The 16,456-nt window shown below is 40.4% G+C and overlaps 1 protein-coding gene across 1 annotated transcript in view; it reads left to right on the forward strand.

Annotated features, from left to right (window-relative positions):
• Positions 1-16,456, forward strand: part of LOC131814141 (phosphatidylinositol 3,4,5-trisphosphate 3-phosphatase TPTE2-like) — a 118,265-nt gene that overhangs the window by 94,360 nt on the left and 7,449 nt on the right. The window contains exons 23-27 of the mRNA XM_059144870.1: positions 1,298-1,379; positions 1,483-1,571; positions 6,142-6,203; positions 7,544-7,624; positions 9,655-9,760. Coding sequence (XP_059000853.1) covers positions 1,298-1,379; positions 1,483-1,571; positions 6,142-6,203; positions 7,544-7,624; positions 9,655-9,760 — 420 coding nt within the window. The remainder of the gene's footprint in view (positions 1-1,297; positions 1,380-1,482; positions 1,572-6,141; positions 6,204-7,543; positions 7,625-9,654; positions 9,761-16,456) is intronic.

Genomic DNA, 16,456 nt, shown 5'->3' on the forward strand with positions numbered 1-16,456 from the left:
ACCCAATAGTGCAATTGCTGGGTCATAGGGCAGTTCTATTTTCAACATTTTGAGGAACCTCCATGCTGTTTTCCAGAGTGGTTGCACCAGCTTGCATTCCCACCAACAGTGTAGGAGGGTTCCCCTTTCTCCGCATCCTCGCCAGCATCTGTCATTTCCTGACTTGTTGATTTTAGCCATTCTGACTGGTGTGAGGTGAAATGTTGAAAATAGAACTGCCCTATGACCCAGCAATTGCACTATTGGGTATTTACCCTAAAGATACAAATGTAGTGATCCAAAGGGGCACATGCACCCGAATGTTTATAGCAGCAATGTCTACAATAGCCAAACTATGGAAAGAACCTAGATGTCCATCAACAGATGAATGGATCAAGAAGATGTGGTATATATACACAATGGAATACTATGCAGCCATCAAGAGAAATGAAATCTTGCCAATTGCGACAACATGGATGGAACTAGAGGGTATCATGCTTAGCGAAATAAGTCAAGCAGAGAAAGACAACTATCATATGATCTCCCTGATATGAGGAAGTGGTGATGCAACATGGTGGCTTAAGTGGGTAGGAGAAGAATAAATGAAACAAGATGGGATTGGGAGGGAGACAAACCATAAGTGACTCTTAATCTCACAAAACAAACTGAGGGTTGCTGGGGGGAGGGGGTTAGGGAGAAGGGGGTGGGATTATGGACATTGGGGAGGGTATGTGCTTTGGTGAGTGCTGTGAAGTGTGTAAACCTGGTGATTCACAGACCTGTACCCCTGGGGATAAAAATATATGTTTATAAAAAGTAAAAAATTTAAAAAAATAAATAAATAAAATTGTAAAGCAAAAAAAAAAAAAAGTAAGGCCTGTTAAGTCCAAATAAGTTGGGTTACTCAAGATGGACAAACCACTGCTATCTCTGTTTTTCAGACCCTTAATATTCTTAAAAGCAACAAGAGCCAGTAAGAAAGCTCCTTTTAATGCTGGTTAAGGGGGATGCCTGGGTGGCTCAGTTGGTTAAGCATCTGCCTTTTGCTCAGGTCATGATCCCAGAGTCCTGGGATCGAGTCCCAAATCTGGCTCCCTGCTCAATGAGGAGCCTGTTTCTCTCTCTCCCTCTGCTACTCCCCCTGCTTGTGCGCTCGCTCGCTCTCTCTCTCTCTCTCTGACAAATAAATAAATAAAACCTTTTAAAAAAAGTTAAGGTGGATAAGGCATTTATAATAAAAAGTAGAACTTCTTCATAACTTGATCATTTACTGTGTTTATTAGGCACATCTATCTGACCTATGTATTATTTATTTTAGGTGAAAGAGCTTATAATCCTAAGTACTTCCATGACAGAGTCCAGCGAATCAAGATTGATGATCACAATGTCCCCAGTCTAAGGTAAATTTCATGCCAAGATGGCTGTCAAAAGAAAGCTAAATATATTGGACTTGATTTTTTGGATGAATTTTAATTCAACTAAAAATTTTACATTTGAAATCAGTGAGATGGTGGCATTCGCCGAGGAAGTGAATGAGTGGATGTCTCAAGATGACAAAAACATCGTAGTGATTCACTGTAAGGGAGGCAAAGGTAAATATGTTTTTTAATTTTTCTTTTTCTAAATAAATATTAATACATTAAAGTACAAGAAGAAGGTACATACGGTTATTAGTATTAATAGTTGTTAAAATTTTGGAAGGGGGGTCGCCTAGGTGGCACAATGGTTAAGCACTGACTCCTGGTTTCAGCTAAGGTCCTGATCTCAGGGTGGGGAGATCCAGTCCTTCACCAGGCTCTGCACTCAGCACAGAGTCTGCTTAAGTTTCTCTCTTCCCCTGCCCTTCTGCTCCCCACTCTGCTCTCTCTCTTTCTCTCAAATCTCTCAAATAAATGAATACATTTTTTTAAAAAATAGTGAACATTTTTTGATGTTTGCTTCAAAACTAAAGGAAGAGAAGGAAAGGAAGTGGGGGGTGGAAGGTGACTACTAAAGGGAAGAAAATAGGAATAACAAAACTAAGAAAGATTGAGCATATTTTTTCTTATTTATTGACTACTTGAGTTTCTTCATTTTTGATTTGCAAAAATATGTATGAAAGTAAAAATGTTTAATTTTAAAAACTGTCAGAGCACATTTAAAAAAAAAATTTTAAGAAATATATAATGTGTTTTTATCCCTGGGGGTACAGGTCTGTGACTCGCCAGGTTTACACATTTCACAGCACTCACCATAGCACATACCCTCCCCAATGTCCATAAGCCCACCACCCTATCCCATTCCCACTCCCCTCAGCAACCCTCAGTCTGTTTTTTGAGATTGAGTCTTTTATGGTTTGTCTCCTTCCCAATCCCATCTTCTTTCATTTTTTCTTTTCCTATCCCCCCAAACTCCCCATGTTGCATCTCCACTTCCTCATATCAGGGAGATCATATGAGAGTTGTCTTTCTCCGACTGACTCACTTCGCTAAGCATAATACCCTCTAGCTCCATCCACGTCATCACAAATAGCAAGATTTCATTTCTTTTAATGGCTGCATAGTATTCCATTGTATATACATATACCACATCTTCTTTATCCATTCATCTGTTGGTAGAAATCTAGGTTCTTTCCATAGTTTGGCTATTGTGGACATTGCTTCCATAAATATTCGGGTGCACGTGCCCCTTCGGAGCACCACGTTTGTATCTTTAGGATATAAACCCAGCAGCGCAATCGCTGGGTCATAGAGTAGCTCTATTTTCAGTTTTTTGTGGAACCTCCACACTGTTTTCCAGAGTGGCTGCACCAGCTTGCATTCCCACCAGCAGTGTAGGAGGGTTCCCCTTTCTCCACATCCTCGCCAGCATCTGCCATTTTCTGACTTGTTAATTTTAGCCATTCTGACTGGTGTGAGGTGGTATCTCATTGTGGTTTTGATTTGTATTTCCCTGATGCTGAGTGATGTGGAGCATTTTTTCATGTGTCTGTTGGCCCTCTGGATGTCATCTTTGCAGAAATGTCTGTTCATGTCCTGCCCATTTCTTGATTGGAGTATTTGTTCTTTGGGTGTTAGGTTTGCTAAGCTCTTTATAGATTGTGGATACCAGCCCTTTATCTGATATGTCATTTGCAAATATCTTCTCCCATTCTGTCACTTGTCTTTTGGTTTGGTTAACTGTTTCCTTTGCTGTGCAAAAGCTTTTGATCTTGATGAAATCCCAGTAGTTCATTTTTGCCTTTGCTTCCCTTGCCTTTGGCAATGTTCCTAGGAAGAAGTTGCTGTGGCTGAGGTCAAAGAGGTTGCTGCCTGTGTTCTCCTCAAGGATTTGGATGGATTCCTTTCTCACATGGAGGTCCTTCATCCATTTGGAGTCTATTTTCATGTATGGTGTAAGGAAGAGGTCCAATTTCATTTTTCTGCATGTGGCTGTCCAATTTTCCCAGCACCATTTGTTGAAGATGCTGTCTTTTATCCATTGGACATTCTTTCCTGCTTTGTTGGAGATTAGTTGACCATAGAGTTGAGGGTCTATTTCTGGGCTCTCTATTCTGTTTCATTGACCTATGTATCTGTTTTTGTGCCAGTACCGTACTGTCTTGATGATGTCAGCTTTGTAACAGAGCTTGAAGTTCGGAATTGTGATGCCACCAACTTTGGCTTTCTTTTTCAGTATTCCTTTGGCTATTTGAGGTATTTTCTGGTTCTATATAAATTTTAAGATTATTTGTTCTATTTCTTTGAAAAAAATGGATAGGATTGCATTATATGTGTAGATTGCTTTAGGTAGCATAGACATTTTCACAATATTTGTTCTTCCAATCCATGAGCATAGAACATTTTTCCATTTCTTTGTGTCTTCCTCAATTTTTTTCATGAGTACTTCATAGTTTTCTGAGTATAGATTTTTTGCCTCTTTGGTTGGGTTTATTCCTAAGTTCCTACAGTTTTGGGTGCAGTTGTAAATGAGATTAACCCCTTAATTTCTCTTTCTTCTGTCTTGCTGTTGGTGTATAGAAATGCAACTGATTTCTACACATTGATTTTATGTCCTGATATTTTACTGAATTACTGTACAAATAGTAGCAGATTTGGAGTAGAGTCTTTTGGGGGTTTCCACATAAGGTATCATACTATCTGCAAAGAGTGACAGTTTGACTTCTTCTTTGCCAATTTGGATGCCTTTAATTTCTTTTTATTGTCTCATTGCTAAGGCTAGGACTTCTAGTGCTATGTTGAATAGCAGTGGTGATAATGGACATCCCTTCCATGTTCCTGACCTTGGCAGAAAAGCTCTCAGTTTTTCTCCATTGAGAATGATATTTGCGGTGGGTTTTTCATAGATGGCTTTGATGATATTAAGCTATGTACCCTCTGTGCCTACACTGTGAAGAGTTTTGTTCAAGAAAGGATGCTATACTTTGTCAAATGCTTTTTCAATATCTAGAAAAGTTGGGTATTCATCCTTTCTGATGAGATATAATATTCCTTTATATATATAAACCATATCCTCTTTATCCATTAGTCCATTGAAGGGCATCTTGGTTCTCTCCACAGTTCGGCAACTGTGACCATTGCTGCTATGAACATTGGGGTACAGATGGCCCTTCTTTTCTCTCCATCTGTATCTTTGGGGTAAATACCCCGTAGTGCAATTGCAGGTCATAGGGTAGCTCTATATTTGATTTCTTAAGGAATCTCCACACTGTTTTGCAAATGCTTATGTTTTAAATTAAGATAAATGACTGAAGGTAAGTATGTATCTTTTTATGCTTCTCTGCCTTGACTTCACTTGATTGCATGATGGGATATGTACTGTGTCTGTGACTGTACACAGCCACAAGGACATGGAATCTGCAAAAGTGTTTTTCAGATGGGAAAATACCAGTTATAGAGACCCAGTGATGGCCTCCAGACAGAACTGAAATGTTAACAGTCTTTACCACTAAGAGCAGGGTTGGTAATAGTCAGGAATTCCTTTAGTAAGAAGCCTTTATATCACAGCATGAGGTGGTAAAAAGTCTTTTTTGGAAGTGCTTGGCTTAGAATGTTTTCCAAACTATGGGTTGTAAAATAAGTTTGGATGTTCATTGAAAAAAAAAAAAAAAAAAGAATAGGAAGTAGTATATATCTAAAGTTAAAAGAGTAAGCTTGAAAGTACACAAAGTAAGTTCAGCATACACTGGCTAAGAAAAAAGCTACAGATAAGTTTTGAAATAAAAGACTCACTGTATATTTTAAATCAAATGTTGTATAGCAGGGCAAAAATATAATTGAGTAAAACATAAATTTTGAGGATGAAATAACATGAAATCGAGGGTTTGCTTTAAAATGCTATAGGGAGTGCCTGGGTCACTCAGTTGGTTCAGGGTCATGAGTTCAAGCCCTCCACTGGGCTCTGTGCTGGGTGTGGATCATACTTACAAAAAGTTTAAAAAATGAAATTCTGTGGAAGAAGAGAGGAAGAAAAACATGGAAGGAAGGAAGAGGAGTGAAATGAGGACAACAATATAATATACTCTGGGAAACAGATATTATGGGGTTTGTTATACTCTTCTGTTTACTTTCATGTATGTTTCATAACACACTTAAAGACTCAAAAATAGAAGGAAAAAATGGGTGTTATAAATGCTATGTCATGTTTTGGGTTCTGATCATGTTTTATCTTTTATAGGTATTTTTATTTATGTTAGTTGGAAAAACAGGGTATGTAATTAATTCTTAACTGGTAAGAAGCTCTTTAGCTCTAGGGTCCTAGAGGAGACCTCAATGGCTCTACCCGTTCCTGCAGTCCCCAGCAGCAGGGATTAGAGAACAGCATACACGTGCGCACGTGCCTTTGGGCACACAGGACAGAATTCTAGATGCAACCTCAGAGCAATGAAACAGCTTTGGCTATTCCTGAATTGAAATCTTTTTTTTTTTTTTTTTTTTTTTTTTTATTTTTTTATTTTTTTTTTTAAATTACAGTTCTTTTATTTTTATATTTTTTTTTTTTTTATTTTTTATAAACATATATTTTTTATATACATATATTTTTATCCCCAGGTCTGTGAATAAGCCCTTTCAGAGGGAAAGAAAATCGATCCCAAATGAGCTCTTTGAATATTTCTGACAGCATCTTTATACCAAATACTGCCATGAACAGGTTGTTCATGGACTAACTTCTTTTCTTTTGCAGGACGAACTGGAACGATGATTTGTGCCTACCTTATTGCCAGTGGAATATTTACAACTGCAGAGGTAGGAAAGCTGTTACCACAGATGATCTTGTGCTGATTGAATCTGATAGTTCTGAAACCTCACTGGTAGGATGTTAAGATGGTTCTTTGAGTCGTGGTACTTAATGAAGTTGTGATTAGAGATCCACTTATTAGAAAGCCTCGTTTTGATTTGTCCTTGTTTTTTTTTTTTCCAAAATTTTCTTTACATTCTAGTTAGTTAATATACCATATTTCCTAGTTTAATTTTCACTGGTTAGTAACTGACCTCTTACGTGCCTCTTAGTCTGGGCCAGGGCTAGGGTGAGGTCAGTGAGAAACTCCCCTCAGGCACAAAATTTAAGGTAATGCCAAAATTTTCAGTAATTAAGAGAAATAATCGAATGCAGTATGTTTAAAATTAAGATTAATGAAAAAAATCCATGATGTCTACAATAATACCAACATTTTAAATAAAGGTAGGGTCTATTAGGGACAGGATTAAAGGGGGGGGGTTGTAAAGTCAAGCTGTCCAAGTGTAAAACAACTCCACAGTCATAATGCTTCCTACAGCTCAGTTGCTCCCAGCCCCATTCTTATGCCCCCAGTTAGGGGACGGTCTCCTTCCTCACAAGAATAATATCAAGATTGGTTTGGTAGGTTCTCCAAAGGATGTCCAACATACCTAGAAGCACTAGGTAGGTGAAAGGTACATTTTCCAACGCAGAACAAAATCTCTCCTTGATGTTATTAACCTCTCATGGTCAATATCTATGGGATCTATTGGAGGCTGGGCCCTCTGAAAATTTCTGCAGAGACAGGGTGAGCTATTTCCTGTTCTTAAAGTGGGGTTCTCAGTCTTATTACTGACACGATTGTGCTGAGATGTTCCCACTGAATGGACATGGCCAGCAGCTCTGCTCCCCACTTGGCCAGCAGTCTGAGAGGAGAAACTTCGGGTTGTCTCCAGTGTCCCACCCTCTGGTGCCACCATCTGCTTTATTCCTAATTTTAGACACACAGGTTAGGAAAATGGAGGCTCTTCCCCAGTGTTTTCCAAAGTGGGTCCAATCTTTCAGTGAATTGTAAAGTCAACTTGTTGGGTTGTGACTAGCATTTTAAAAAATAAAATGGACTAGATTCGAATAGAAAATATCAAAAGGTGAAACTTTTTTGTGAAACTTTGGTTTCAGTTGTATGCGAGTACGTGTTTGTGCAAAAGCCTTGATACGATTTTTTGTTGTTGTTAACTTTAGTTTGAGTAAACTCTGCCTAAAGGCTGCAGACTTAAGGAAATAATGTGCCATTAGAACATTTAAGAATGCCTTCCACAGGAAAAGAAAGGGCATATGAGCCATGACTGTCTTGCCCCCTTTTCCGTAGGAGAGCCTTTTTTATTTTGGAGAACGGCGAACAGATAAAAGCACCAGTACTAAATTTCAGGGAGTTGAAACCCCTTCTCAGGTAAGTTGTTATTCTTAAAAGGGGGGACCTTTGGGGGAGTTCAGCACCCATTATTTGGTTTCACTGTGCACTCTTTTCCTCGCGTGATCGGGCTGCTCCACTCCTGTGCCTGTAACAGGCCTGGATCCCTCCCAGGGCCAGAGAGCCATGTCTGTGAGTACCCCCCCCCCCCCCACACACACACACCCCGCCCTGGGGAATCCTGCTCTCCATTTAACATTGGTCACTGCTTACGGAGTTCAAGAGTTGATTCCTTCCCAAAGTAGAAAGGTCTAATTTCTAAGATTCCAGCCTCGAAGATTATGAAAAAATCACTAGCCTTTGATTTCTCTCTGAGAGGAAATGAGTCTTTCACAAACCCCTACTTGGGCCATTCACCTCTTGCAGAACATCTTGTGTGTGTGTGTGTGTGTGAGAGAGAGAGAGAGAGAGAGAGAGAGAGAATCAAAGAAAGAGACAAGAGGGGGCTCCCGTATTTTGAAAGAAAAAGGGGAAATTAACATCTTACCAAACCTATTCCAGACACTATTATACTTTGACATATATTATCTCATTTAATACTCAGAAAATCCATGTGAAATATATGCAGTTACCCTGTTTTATCCTTTAACAAATATTTTATGGTGAATAATTTCAAACATAAAAAGCTGAGACAATCCTATAATAAATCCCCCTATAGTCCTCGCACCACTTCAACCATCATTTTATCACGTTGCATTCATTCCTTCCCCACTCTCCTCACATGCACACACACACACACCCCTTCTCCACAGAACCCAGATGGCTGTGGAGGAAATCCCAGTCATCGGGTCATTTTATCTCACAAGTATTTTAGTGTGACATTCACATAGACACTCGAGGGTAAAAATAACATAACACCATTGATCATATCTAAAAATATCATATCTTAAGGGGCACCTGGGTGGCTCAGTGGGTTAAGAATCTAACTCTTAATTTCAGTTCAAGGTCATAATCTTGGGTCATTGAGATCAAGCCCTGCAATGGGCTCTACATTCAATGGGGAAGTCTGCTTGAGATTCTCTCTCTCCCTCTACTTCCGCCCCTCTGCCCCTCTAAAACAAATAAATAAATCTTTATAAAGTAAAAACAAATAAAAATATCATACCTTGGGGCACCTGGGTGGCTCAGTGTGTTAAGGCCTCTGCCTTTGACTCGGGTCATGGTCCCGGGGTCTGGGATCGAGCCCTGCATCAGGCTCTCTGCTCAGCAGGGAACCTGCTTCGCTTCCTCTCTCTCTCTCTGCCTGCCTCTCTGCCTCCTTGTGATATCTGTCTGTCAAATAAATAAATAAAATCTTTTAAAGGTATATACCTTAATGATACCTTAATAATATCCAATTTCTGGGGCATGTGGGTGGCTCAGTCAGTTGAGTGTTTGCCTTCAGCTTGGGTCATGACCCTGGGGATCCCTGCTCACTGGAGAGTCTGCTTCTCCCTCTCTTTCTGCTCCTCTCCATGCTCTTGGTCTCTCTAATGCACACACACTCTCTCATATAAGTAAATCTTTAAAAAATACACTCAAGCTGGCCGCAGGGACAAGAGCATATGTATCTTCGTGAGCAGTGTGTGGAGCTCAAATCCTTTCGTGATGAGGAGGCTACTCTCTGCCAGAGCACAGACCTTCCTTGAACTTAGTTACAGTTAAGCCTTCACACCCAGAGTGAGATTTTCCACAGTCGTATTAACTACGTCTTGTTGAAAGGTTGTAGCGCTTTCCCTGGGTCTGGTTAGGTGTCCTTGCAGTCGAAAGTGGCCTATAGGAGCCACATGTGCCTCCCTTCTTGTTCCTTCCCCACAGCACAGAGTTCAGAATTTTTCTTCTAAGGGAGATATTCACTCATGAGGCAGCAAACATAAGCATGCCTAGTCATATCATGGCATTCAAAAAATGTTTCTTTAATTAATGATTCTCCCTAAATTCTATGTAAAAATAAAAACAAGAACAAAATCAGGAATGCTGAGGATAGACTTTTCGCCTCCACTTAAATTGAGTCTTCTGTTGTTTTGCAGAGTAGATACGTTGGATATTTTGCAGATGTGAAAAATATCTACAACATGACTCTCCCTCCAAGAAAAACAGTCAAGATTGAAAAAATTGTTATTCATTCAATTCATGGTAAGTGATTTATGTGTCATTGACGAGTTGGCCAGGGGGGAAATGTTCTGACTCTTGAGGCGTGGGATGGTTGCTCCCATGTGTGTACCAACAATCCCAACTCATGGCTGTCCTTTTATGCATTCTCACATGTAACCCCTCCTGGTGGAAGAGCCCAGAAGCCCTTAGATGTCCTCTCTTCACCAGTTTGTGGGGGCTCCATCCCCTTCTGTCTTCTATTCTCACTGCTGCCTTGGCTTCAGCCCAGGGTGGGCTTTTAAGAATTGGACCCTGAGGGAGAAGAGAGGAAGGGCTCATGAGCCCTGGAGACCACCTCTTCCTCATGTCCACCTCTAGTTCAGGGTTCATCTGGCAGCCCTGTACCATTTGCTCACATGAGCCTTTCAGAAACCTTCTTTTCCCTCTCATCATCCTGGTCTCTCCCTCTCCCCTCCCTCCTGCACTGTTAGTCCCCTCATCCCCAGCAACTCGAGAGGTCTTGATATGTCTTAAATACACAAAGTTGTCTTCAATACACAAACAACAAATGAAATTTGTTGCCACAAATTCTCTTTTAGAAATAACTACCAAGTGCCTGCTTTGGGCAAGCCCCCTGCCAGTGTTTCTCTGCCCTCAGGAAGGAGAGGAATGAGTGCACATGTATATAAAGAGCTGACCACAGTGTTGGGGCACACACAGACTGGACCCTGCCAGCTGAGGGTCAAGGTCAAGGATAGCTTCCTAAGGAGCACCACCCAGGTCTTCCTTACTGGAATCTATGTAAACACAGAAAGGGGGTTGGGAGAAACCTGGACTCAGGGTGGTGGGGGGAGGGGGGCATCTTTCAGCCTCCTAGCTTCTATTACTTATTACCAGGAGTAAAAATCCTGATCTATTTTTAAAAGAGCTGACTGTTCTCATGCTTCTAGAATGTCAGGAGAGAGACTGGGATCTATCATCATGCAGGGAGGCAGGAAAATTAGATCTTCCATCTCTGGGAATTAAGAAATGAAGGGGAAGGGGAGGGGGAGAACCATCCTCAAGTCTTTAATCTCCATCAACCACCCCGCTTCCTGCACAGCTCACAGGGGAGGCAGCAGAACAGGGCCACCTCAGTGGGGGTGGGCTGGGGCTTCACTCTCACTGCCTGAGGTGCAGCAGGGAGCGATGCTCTGGCTCCCCAAAGTTAAACCATGGCCCGTGTGGAGATGCCGGGTCCCTCATGAGTAGTATGGTGCTGGAGCACTGGTATGCATCCCAACAGGCTTGTATTTTTAGCCTTCTGGGGAGTCCCAAAAAATAAGAGCTAGATATAGATATTTTTTAACATTTCACCCAATTATTTAGAAATAAAAGAATCATTTAAATATATATATATGTGTGTGTGTGTGTGTGTGTGTGTGTGTGTGTATATTTATATATATATATCCTGCATAGTAAAAAAAAAATTACAGTTAAAGTATAAAATGCTTTTTTTCAAATTATTTTTACATCCCTTCCTCCCCACCACACACACAGAGGTGGTGGTGAGGAATTTCAGTGGATTACCACAGTTGGATTGCATCGGTTTCCAGCTTGTGAAAACCAATGTCAACCCAGGAGGATTGTTTCTGTGGGAAATTTTGTCTAGGTTTCCAAACAAGCATTGTGCAGGCAGACCCTTGAAACATGGCCCATTCAGGCAGAAGGCTGCTTGTGTATAAAAATTGGTGAAAAGGCTTTGCAGACTACAAAGTCCTCTAGAGAGTCCATGATGACCGTTTCCTTGGCTGTGTGTGAATTAGGAGGGAGAGAGTTCTCGTGGTCCTAATGGCTGACCTCACTCAGAATTCCAGGTGTTGCCACACCTCCCCAGGCAGAGCCAGGCTTGTCCAACAGGTGTCAGAAGGTAGGGGACAGCAGTTTTGCTCTGTTCCCTTCCCACATTCAGTGGGGTCCTGCAAAAAGAGTCGGCCACTTTATTCTAGACCAGGAAGAACAACATGGTTAGCCACTGGAGCAGTTTCTCACACCGAGAAATATAAATGCAACCATAAAACCAACTCAGTGGTAGGAGAGCCAGAATTGCGTTGAGTGTATGCTCTGCTTCAGTTTCTTCTTTGTTAACAATGGGACCAATGGTATCTATAGAGACCCCCATGAGTATTAACCGTTCCAGACAGACAAATAGGCATTTGGTCCAGTGGAATTTTAATGTATTTTCCTAACATGAATAGTGAGAATGGGAATTGTTTCTCAAAATTCTAAGCTTAAAAATGCTTTTAATAAGTTCTGGAATTTCGTATGTTTCTCAGTCTGATGTTATACCCTAAGACTGTGACTTCTCTGCTAATATTTTATGTTTTATATAAACTGCAGAAACATTGTTTAGTTAAAACTGGAAGGTGCAGAGATACAGAACAGAGGAGCTAACCCAAATGATTTAAGTACTGCAGAGGAAAACTGGGAGAGGGTTTCATGGGTTTGGTTTGCTAGTCTCGGGCTAACAAATAGATTCTAAAAGTCCAGTTTGAGATGGAAGTCTCATGGAGACTTCCAGACAAAGTTGTAATCTTAGCAGCTGTTCAGTACCATGTGTGTCCAGACTTCAGAGCCAACTTCAGAAGGACTACATGGTAAGTTACCAGTCTTTCTGCACCCATGTAAATAATCAGGCCAAAGCTAATGACACCAGCATTTTTCCTTTTATATATATATTTTTTACTTATTATCCTCTTATTGCATTGTTAGCTTGCCCAAAAAACTGAACCCTCTAGGCTAAGAAGTTCTGTTAGCCTTTGGGGTTGGACACTCTTGGTGCCCCATCAAGATCCCACTGGACCCTTTCCAGCAGCTCTGTGATCCCCCCTCCCCCAGCCTCCACCCCCTTTACTATAATCCTTGGAGAATTACTACTCGAGCCAACTCATTTATTTAGAGCCCCAAATCCCTGAGAGTGTCACCACCCTGTTGGGCAGCCCATACGCAATGACTAGCAGCTGTAAAAAAACTCAACTCCTTTGCTTCCAAGTGTGGCAAACTCTGCAGTATAATTTACACCAAAGAATTCCCCATAGATCAAGCTGAATCTGCTGAATCCCACCCTTCCTTGGCTCTTATGAAGAAATTCCTCCTAGGAGCACTTCCTTCATAAATCACTAGTACCCGGAGTGTTGGTTTAGGGTCCACTTCCAGGAGAACTCAACCTGTGATCATGCATTTCCTTATACTGAGGTGTCATATTTATAACACTGTATCTCCTTGGTCTCTGTCAGATGATTTACTGTGTTGCAAATTGCATGAGGACAGAGACCATTATTCATTTGTCTTTGAATCCCCCAGATAGTGACACACAGTTGGAGCTCAGTAGATCTCTGTGAAGTTGACTTGAACGAAAATGTATCTGGCATGTCTCATCACACCTGTCCGGCCCCCCTCATCCACTTCTCCAATTTTATTCCCCACCTCTCTGTCTGTCCATAAATCAGCTCTAGCAGCAGTGGCTTTCTTCCCCTTTTGTTGTTGTCATTCTTTTATAGTAACGATTCTTGGACTTCTAGACGTTGTCTCCCCCTTACTTTTATAAACATTTTCTCTATTGAAATATACTTGACAGAAAATGTTGCATTCATTTTAGGGGTGGCTGGGTGGCTCAGTTGGTTAAGCCTCTGTCTTCGGGTCAGGTCATGATCTCAGTGTCCTGGGATTGAGCCCAGCATCTGGCTATTGGTTTAGCAGGGAGCCTGCTTCCCCCTCTCTCTCTCTGCCTGCCTCTCTGCCTACTCGTGATCTCTGTCTGTCAAATAAATAAAATCTTTTTTAAAAATGTTACATTCATTTTAGATACATAAACTAGTGATTTGACAAGTATATACATTATGTTATGCTCACAAGTGTAGCTACCATCCCTTACCATACAACACTATTTGAGTGACACTCACTATGTCACTCACTATGTTTCCTGTACCTTTTATCCCCCAAGACTTACTCTACTCATTCTATGACTGGAAGCCTATATCTCCCACTCTCCTTCACCTGTTTTGTGCCTCTCCCCACTTTCCTCCCCTCTGGCAATCATCAGTTTGTTCTCTGTGTTTATAGATCAGGTTCTACTTTTTGTTTGTTCATTTTTGTTTGTTTTATTTTTTAGATTCCACATATAAGGAAAACTACTTTTTGTATTTGTCCTTTTCTGGTCTGGCTTATTTCACTTAGCATAATACCCTGTAGGTCCATCCATGTTGTCACAAGTGGCAAAAATCTCATTCTTTTATGGGTGAATAATATTCCATTCTACGTACACACCACCTCTTTATTCATCTATCGATGGACATTTGAGTACTTCCACATCTTGGCTATTGTAGGTAATGCTGCAGTAGACATAGAGGTGCAAGCACTGTGGGCAATACTATGGAGTTTCCTCATGAAGATAAAAGTAGAATTACCATATGACCCAGTAATTCCATTACTGGGTATTTACCCAAAGAATATGGAAACACTAATTTCAAAAGCTATATATATCCCCTATGTTTATTGCACCATTATTTACAATAGCCAGTATATGGAAGCAACTCAAGTGTCCACTGATGGATAAATGCATAAAGGGAAGGTGCATATCCACATAAGTATAATGGAATATTACTCAGTCATAAAACAGGAATGAAATCTTGTTTTTTGAACAACGTGAATGAACCTAGTGGGTATATTGTTAAATGCATAAGTCAATCAGAGAAATACAAGTACTATATGATTCCATGCACATAAGTAATTTAAGAAACAACAAAGAAAAAGACAAAAAACAAGAGTCTTAAATACAGAGAAGAAACGAGTTGCCAGAAGTTAAGTGGGGTAGGGGATTGGTGAAATAGATAAAGATGATGAATAGTACACTGACCTTGATTGTATAGAATCGTTGAATCCTTATATTGTACACCTGGAACTAATACTAATAAATACACCTGAAACTAAAACTAATAAACAACACTTATGTTAATTATACTCAAGTATAATTGAGCCCTGCTGGTCCTCAAAACCTATTAAGCCCCACTAGTTTTCAAAAGCCAAATGTTATAGGGACTTGTCTTCTCAGTGCAGGTCTCCTGTGCCTGCTCTGTGGTATGAGCCTCTTGCTTTTCCATGCTTGGGGGTCCCTCCTCTTCATGGACAGTCTTACAGGGGGGTTGGTTCTCAACTGTGTCTTTACCTCACCTACCTTTTTGATGTGGCCTCCTCTCTACTGTGGAAAGTCTGTTCTGCCAGTCTTTGGGTCCTTTTCAGAGTTTGTTGCACTTGATGTGGCGGTTATCTTGGTGTGTGTGTAGGAGACAAGGTTAGCGCAGGATCCTCCTACTCTGCCATCTTCCCAGCAGCAACAACAAAAAACCAACCATCATATAATTTTTATCCTCCTCTTGCTAATGTGGTGTACCATTTTGGCTGATTTGAAAATATTGAACCATGCTTGCATTCCCAAAATAAATCCCACTGATCAGGGCAAATGATCTTTTTATTGTTGAATGTACTTTGCTAATATTTTGTTGAGGATTTTTATATCTATCTAAGTTCATGGGGAATATTGGCCTGTAGTTTTATTTATTTTTTTGTTGTTTCTTTAATTGTGACTTTAGTCTGGTTTTGGTATGGGTAATGCTGACCTTATAGAATATATTTGGAAGTTTTCCTTCACCTTTTATTTTTTGGGATAGTTTCAGGAGAATAGGTATTAACTCTTCTTTAATGTGTAGCAGACTTCACCTGTGATTCTATCTGGTCCTGAGCTTTAGTTTGTCGGGAGTTATATGATGACTAATTCAGTTTCATTACTAGTAATTGGTCTGTTCAGATTTCCTATTTCTTCATGACTCAGTGTTAGAGACACCAGCCTTCTTTTGGAGTAAGAATAATCTTCCTTTGAGGTTGTTAAGATCAAAACAGAATGGGGATGGGGAGACTGTCAGAAAAAAGGGTGAAAGAATTTGCAGTGAGCAGTGTTTTGACTTGTGCACCCTTCTGGGATTATCTCTACCTCTCATGATCTTTAAGCTCTTTATAACTCTAAGTTGTAGAAAAGTAATAATACTGTAAATAATTTTTGTACATAAAAATACAAGTTAGTTGTATCTAGTGGAAAGAAATTGATTATTAAACCATTTTTTAAGATTTTATGTATTTATTTATTTGGGAGAGAGAGAATGAGAGAGAGAGAGAGCATGAGAGGGGGAAGGTCAGAGGGAGAAGCAGACTCCCCGCTGAGCAGGGAGCCCAAAGCAGTACTCAGTCCCTGGACTCCGGGATCATGACCTGAACCAAAGGCAGTCACTTAACCAACTGAACCACCCAGGCGACTGATTAAGCCATTTTGTATCTGTTTATAAAGTCATGTCATCAATCTTTATTTCCCTATAGATGCGCAGCATTTTTTTTTTAATTGAAGTATAACATACGTTCGTTTATATTAGCTCCAGGTGTACAATATACTGATTCAGTAATTTTATACATTACTCAGTGTTCACCAAGATAAGTATATTATCATCAAGATAAGTAAACTCTCATGGGTCCCCTGGGTGACTTAGTCTGTTAAGTGTCAGCCTTTTGCTCAGGTCGTGATCCCAGAGTCCTGGGATAGAGCCCTGTGTCAGGTTCCCTGCTCAGCGGGGAGCCTCCTTCTTCCTCTGCCTCTCCCTTGCTCATGCTTTTTTTTTTCTCTCTCTCAAATCAATAGATAAAATCTTTAAAAAA

Source organism: Mustela lutreola, chromosome 13, assembly GCF_030435805.1.
Source record: "Mustela lutreola isolate mMusLut2 chromosome 13, mMusLut2.pri, whole genome shotgun sequence".
Lineage (NCBI taxonomy): Eukaryota > Metazoa > Chordata > Mammalia > Carnivora > Mustelidae > Mustela > Mustela lutreola.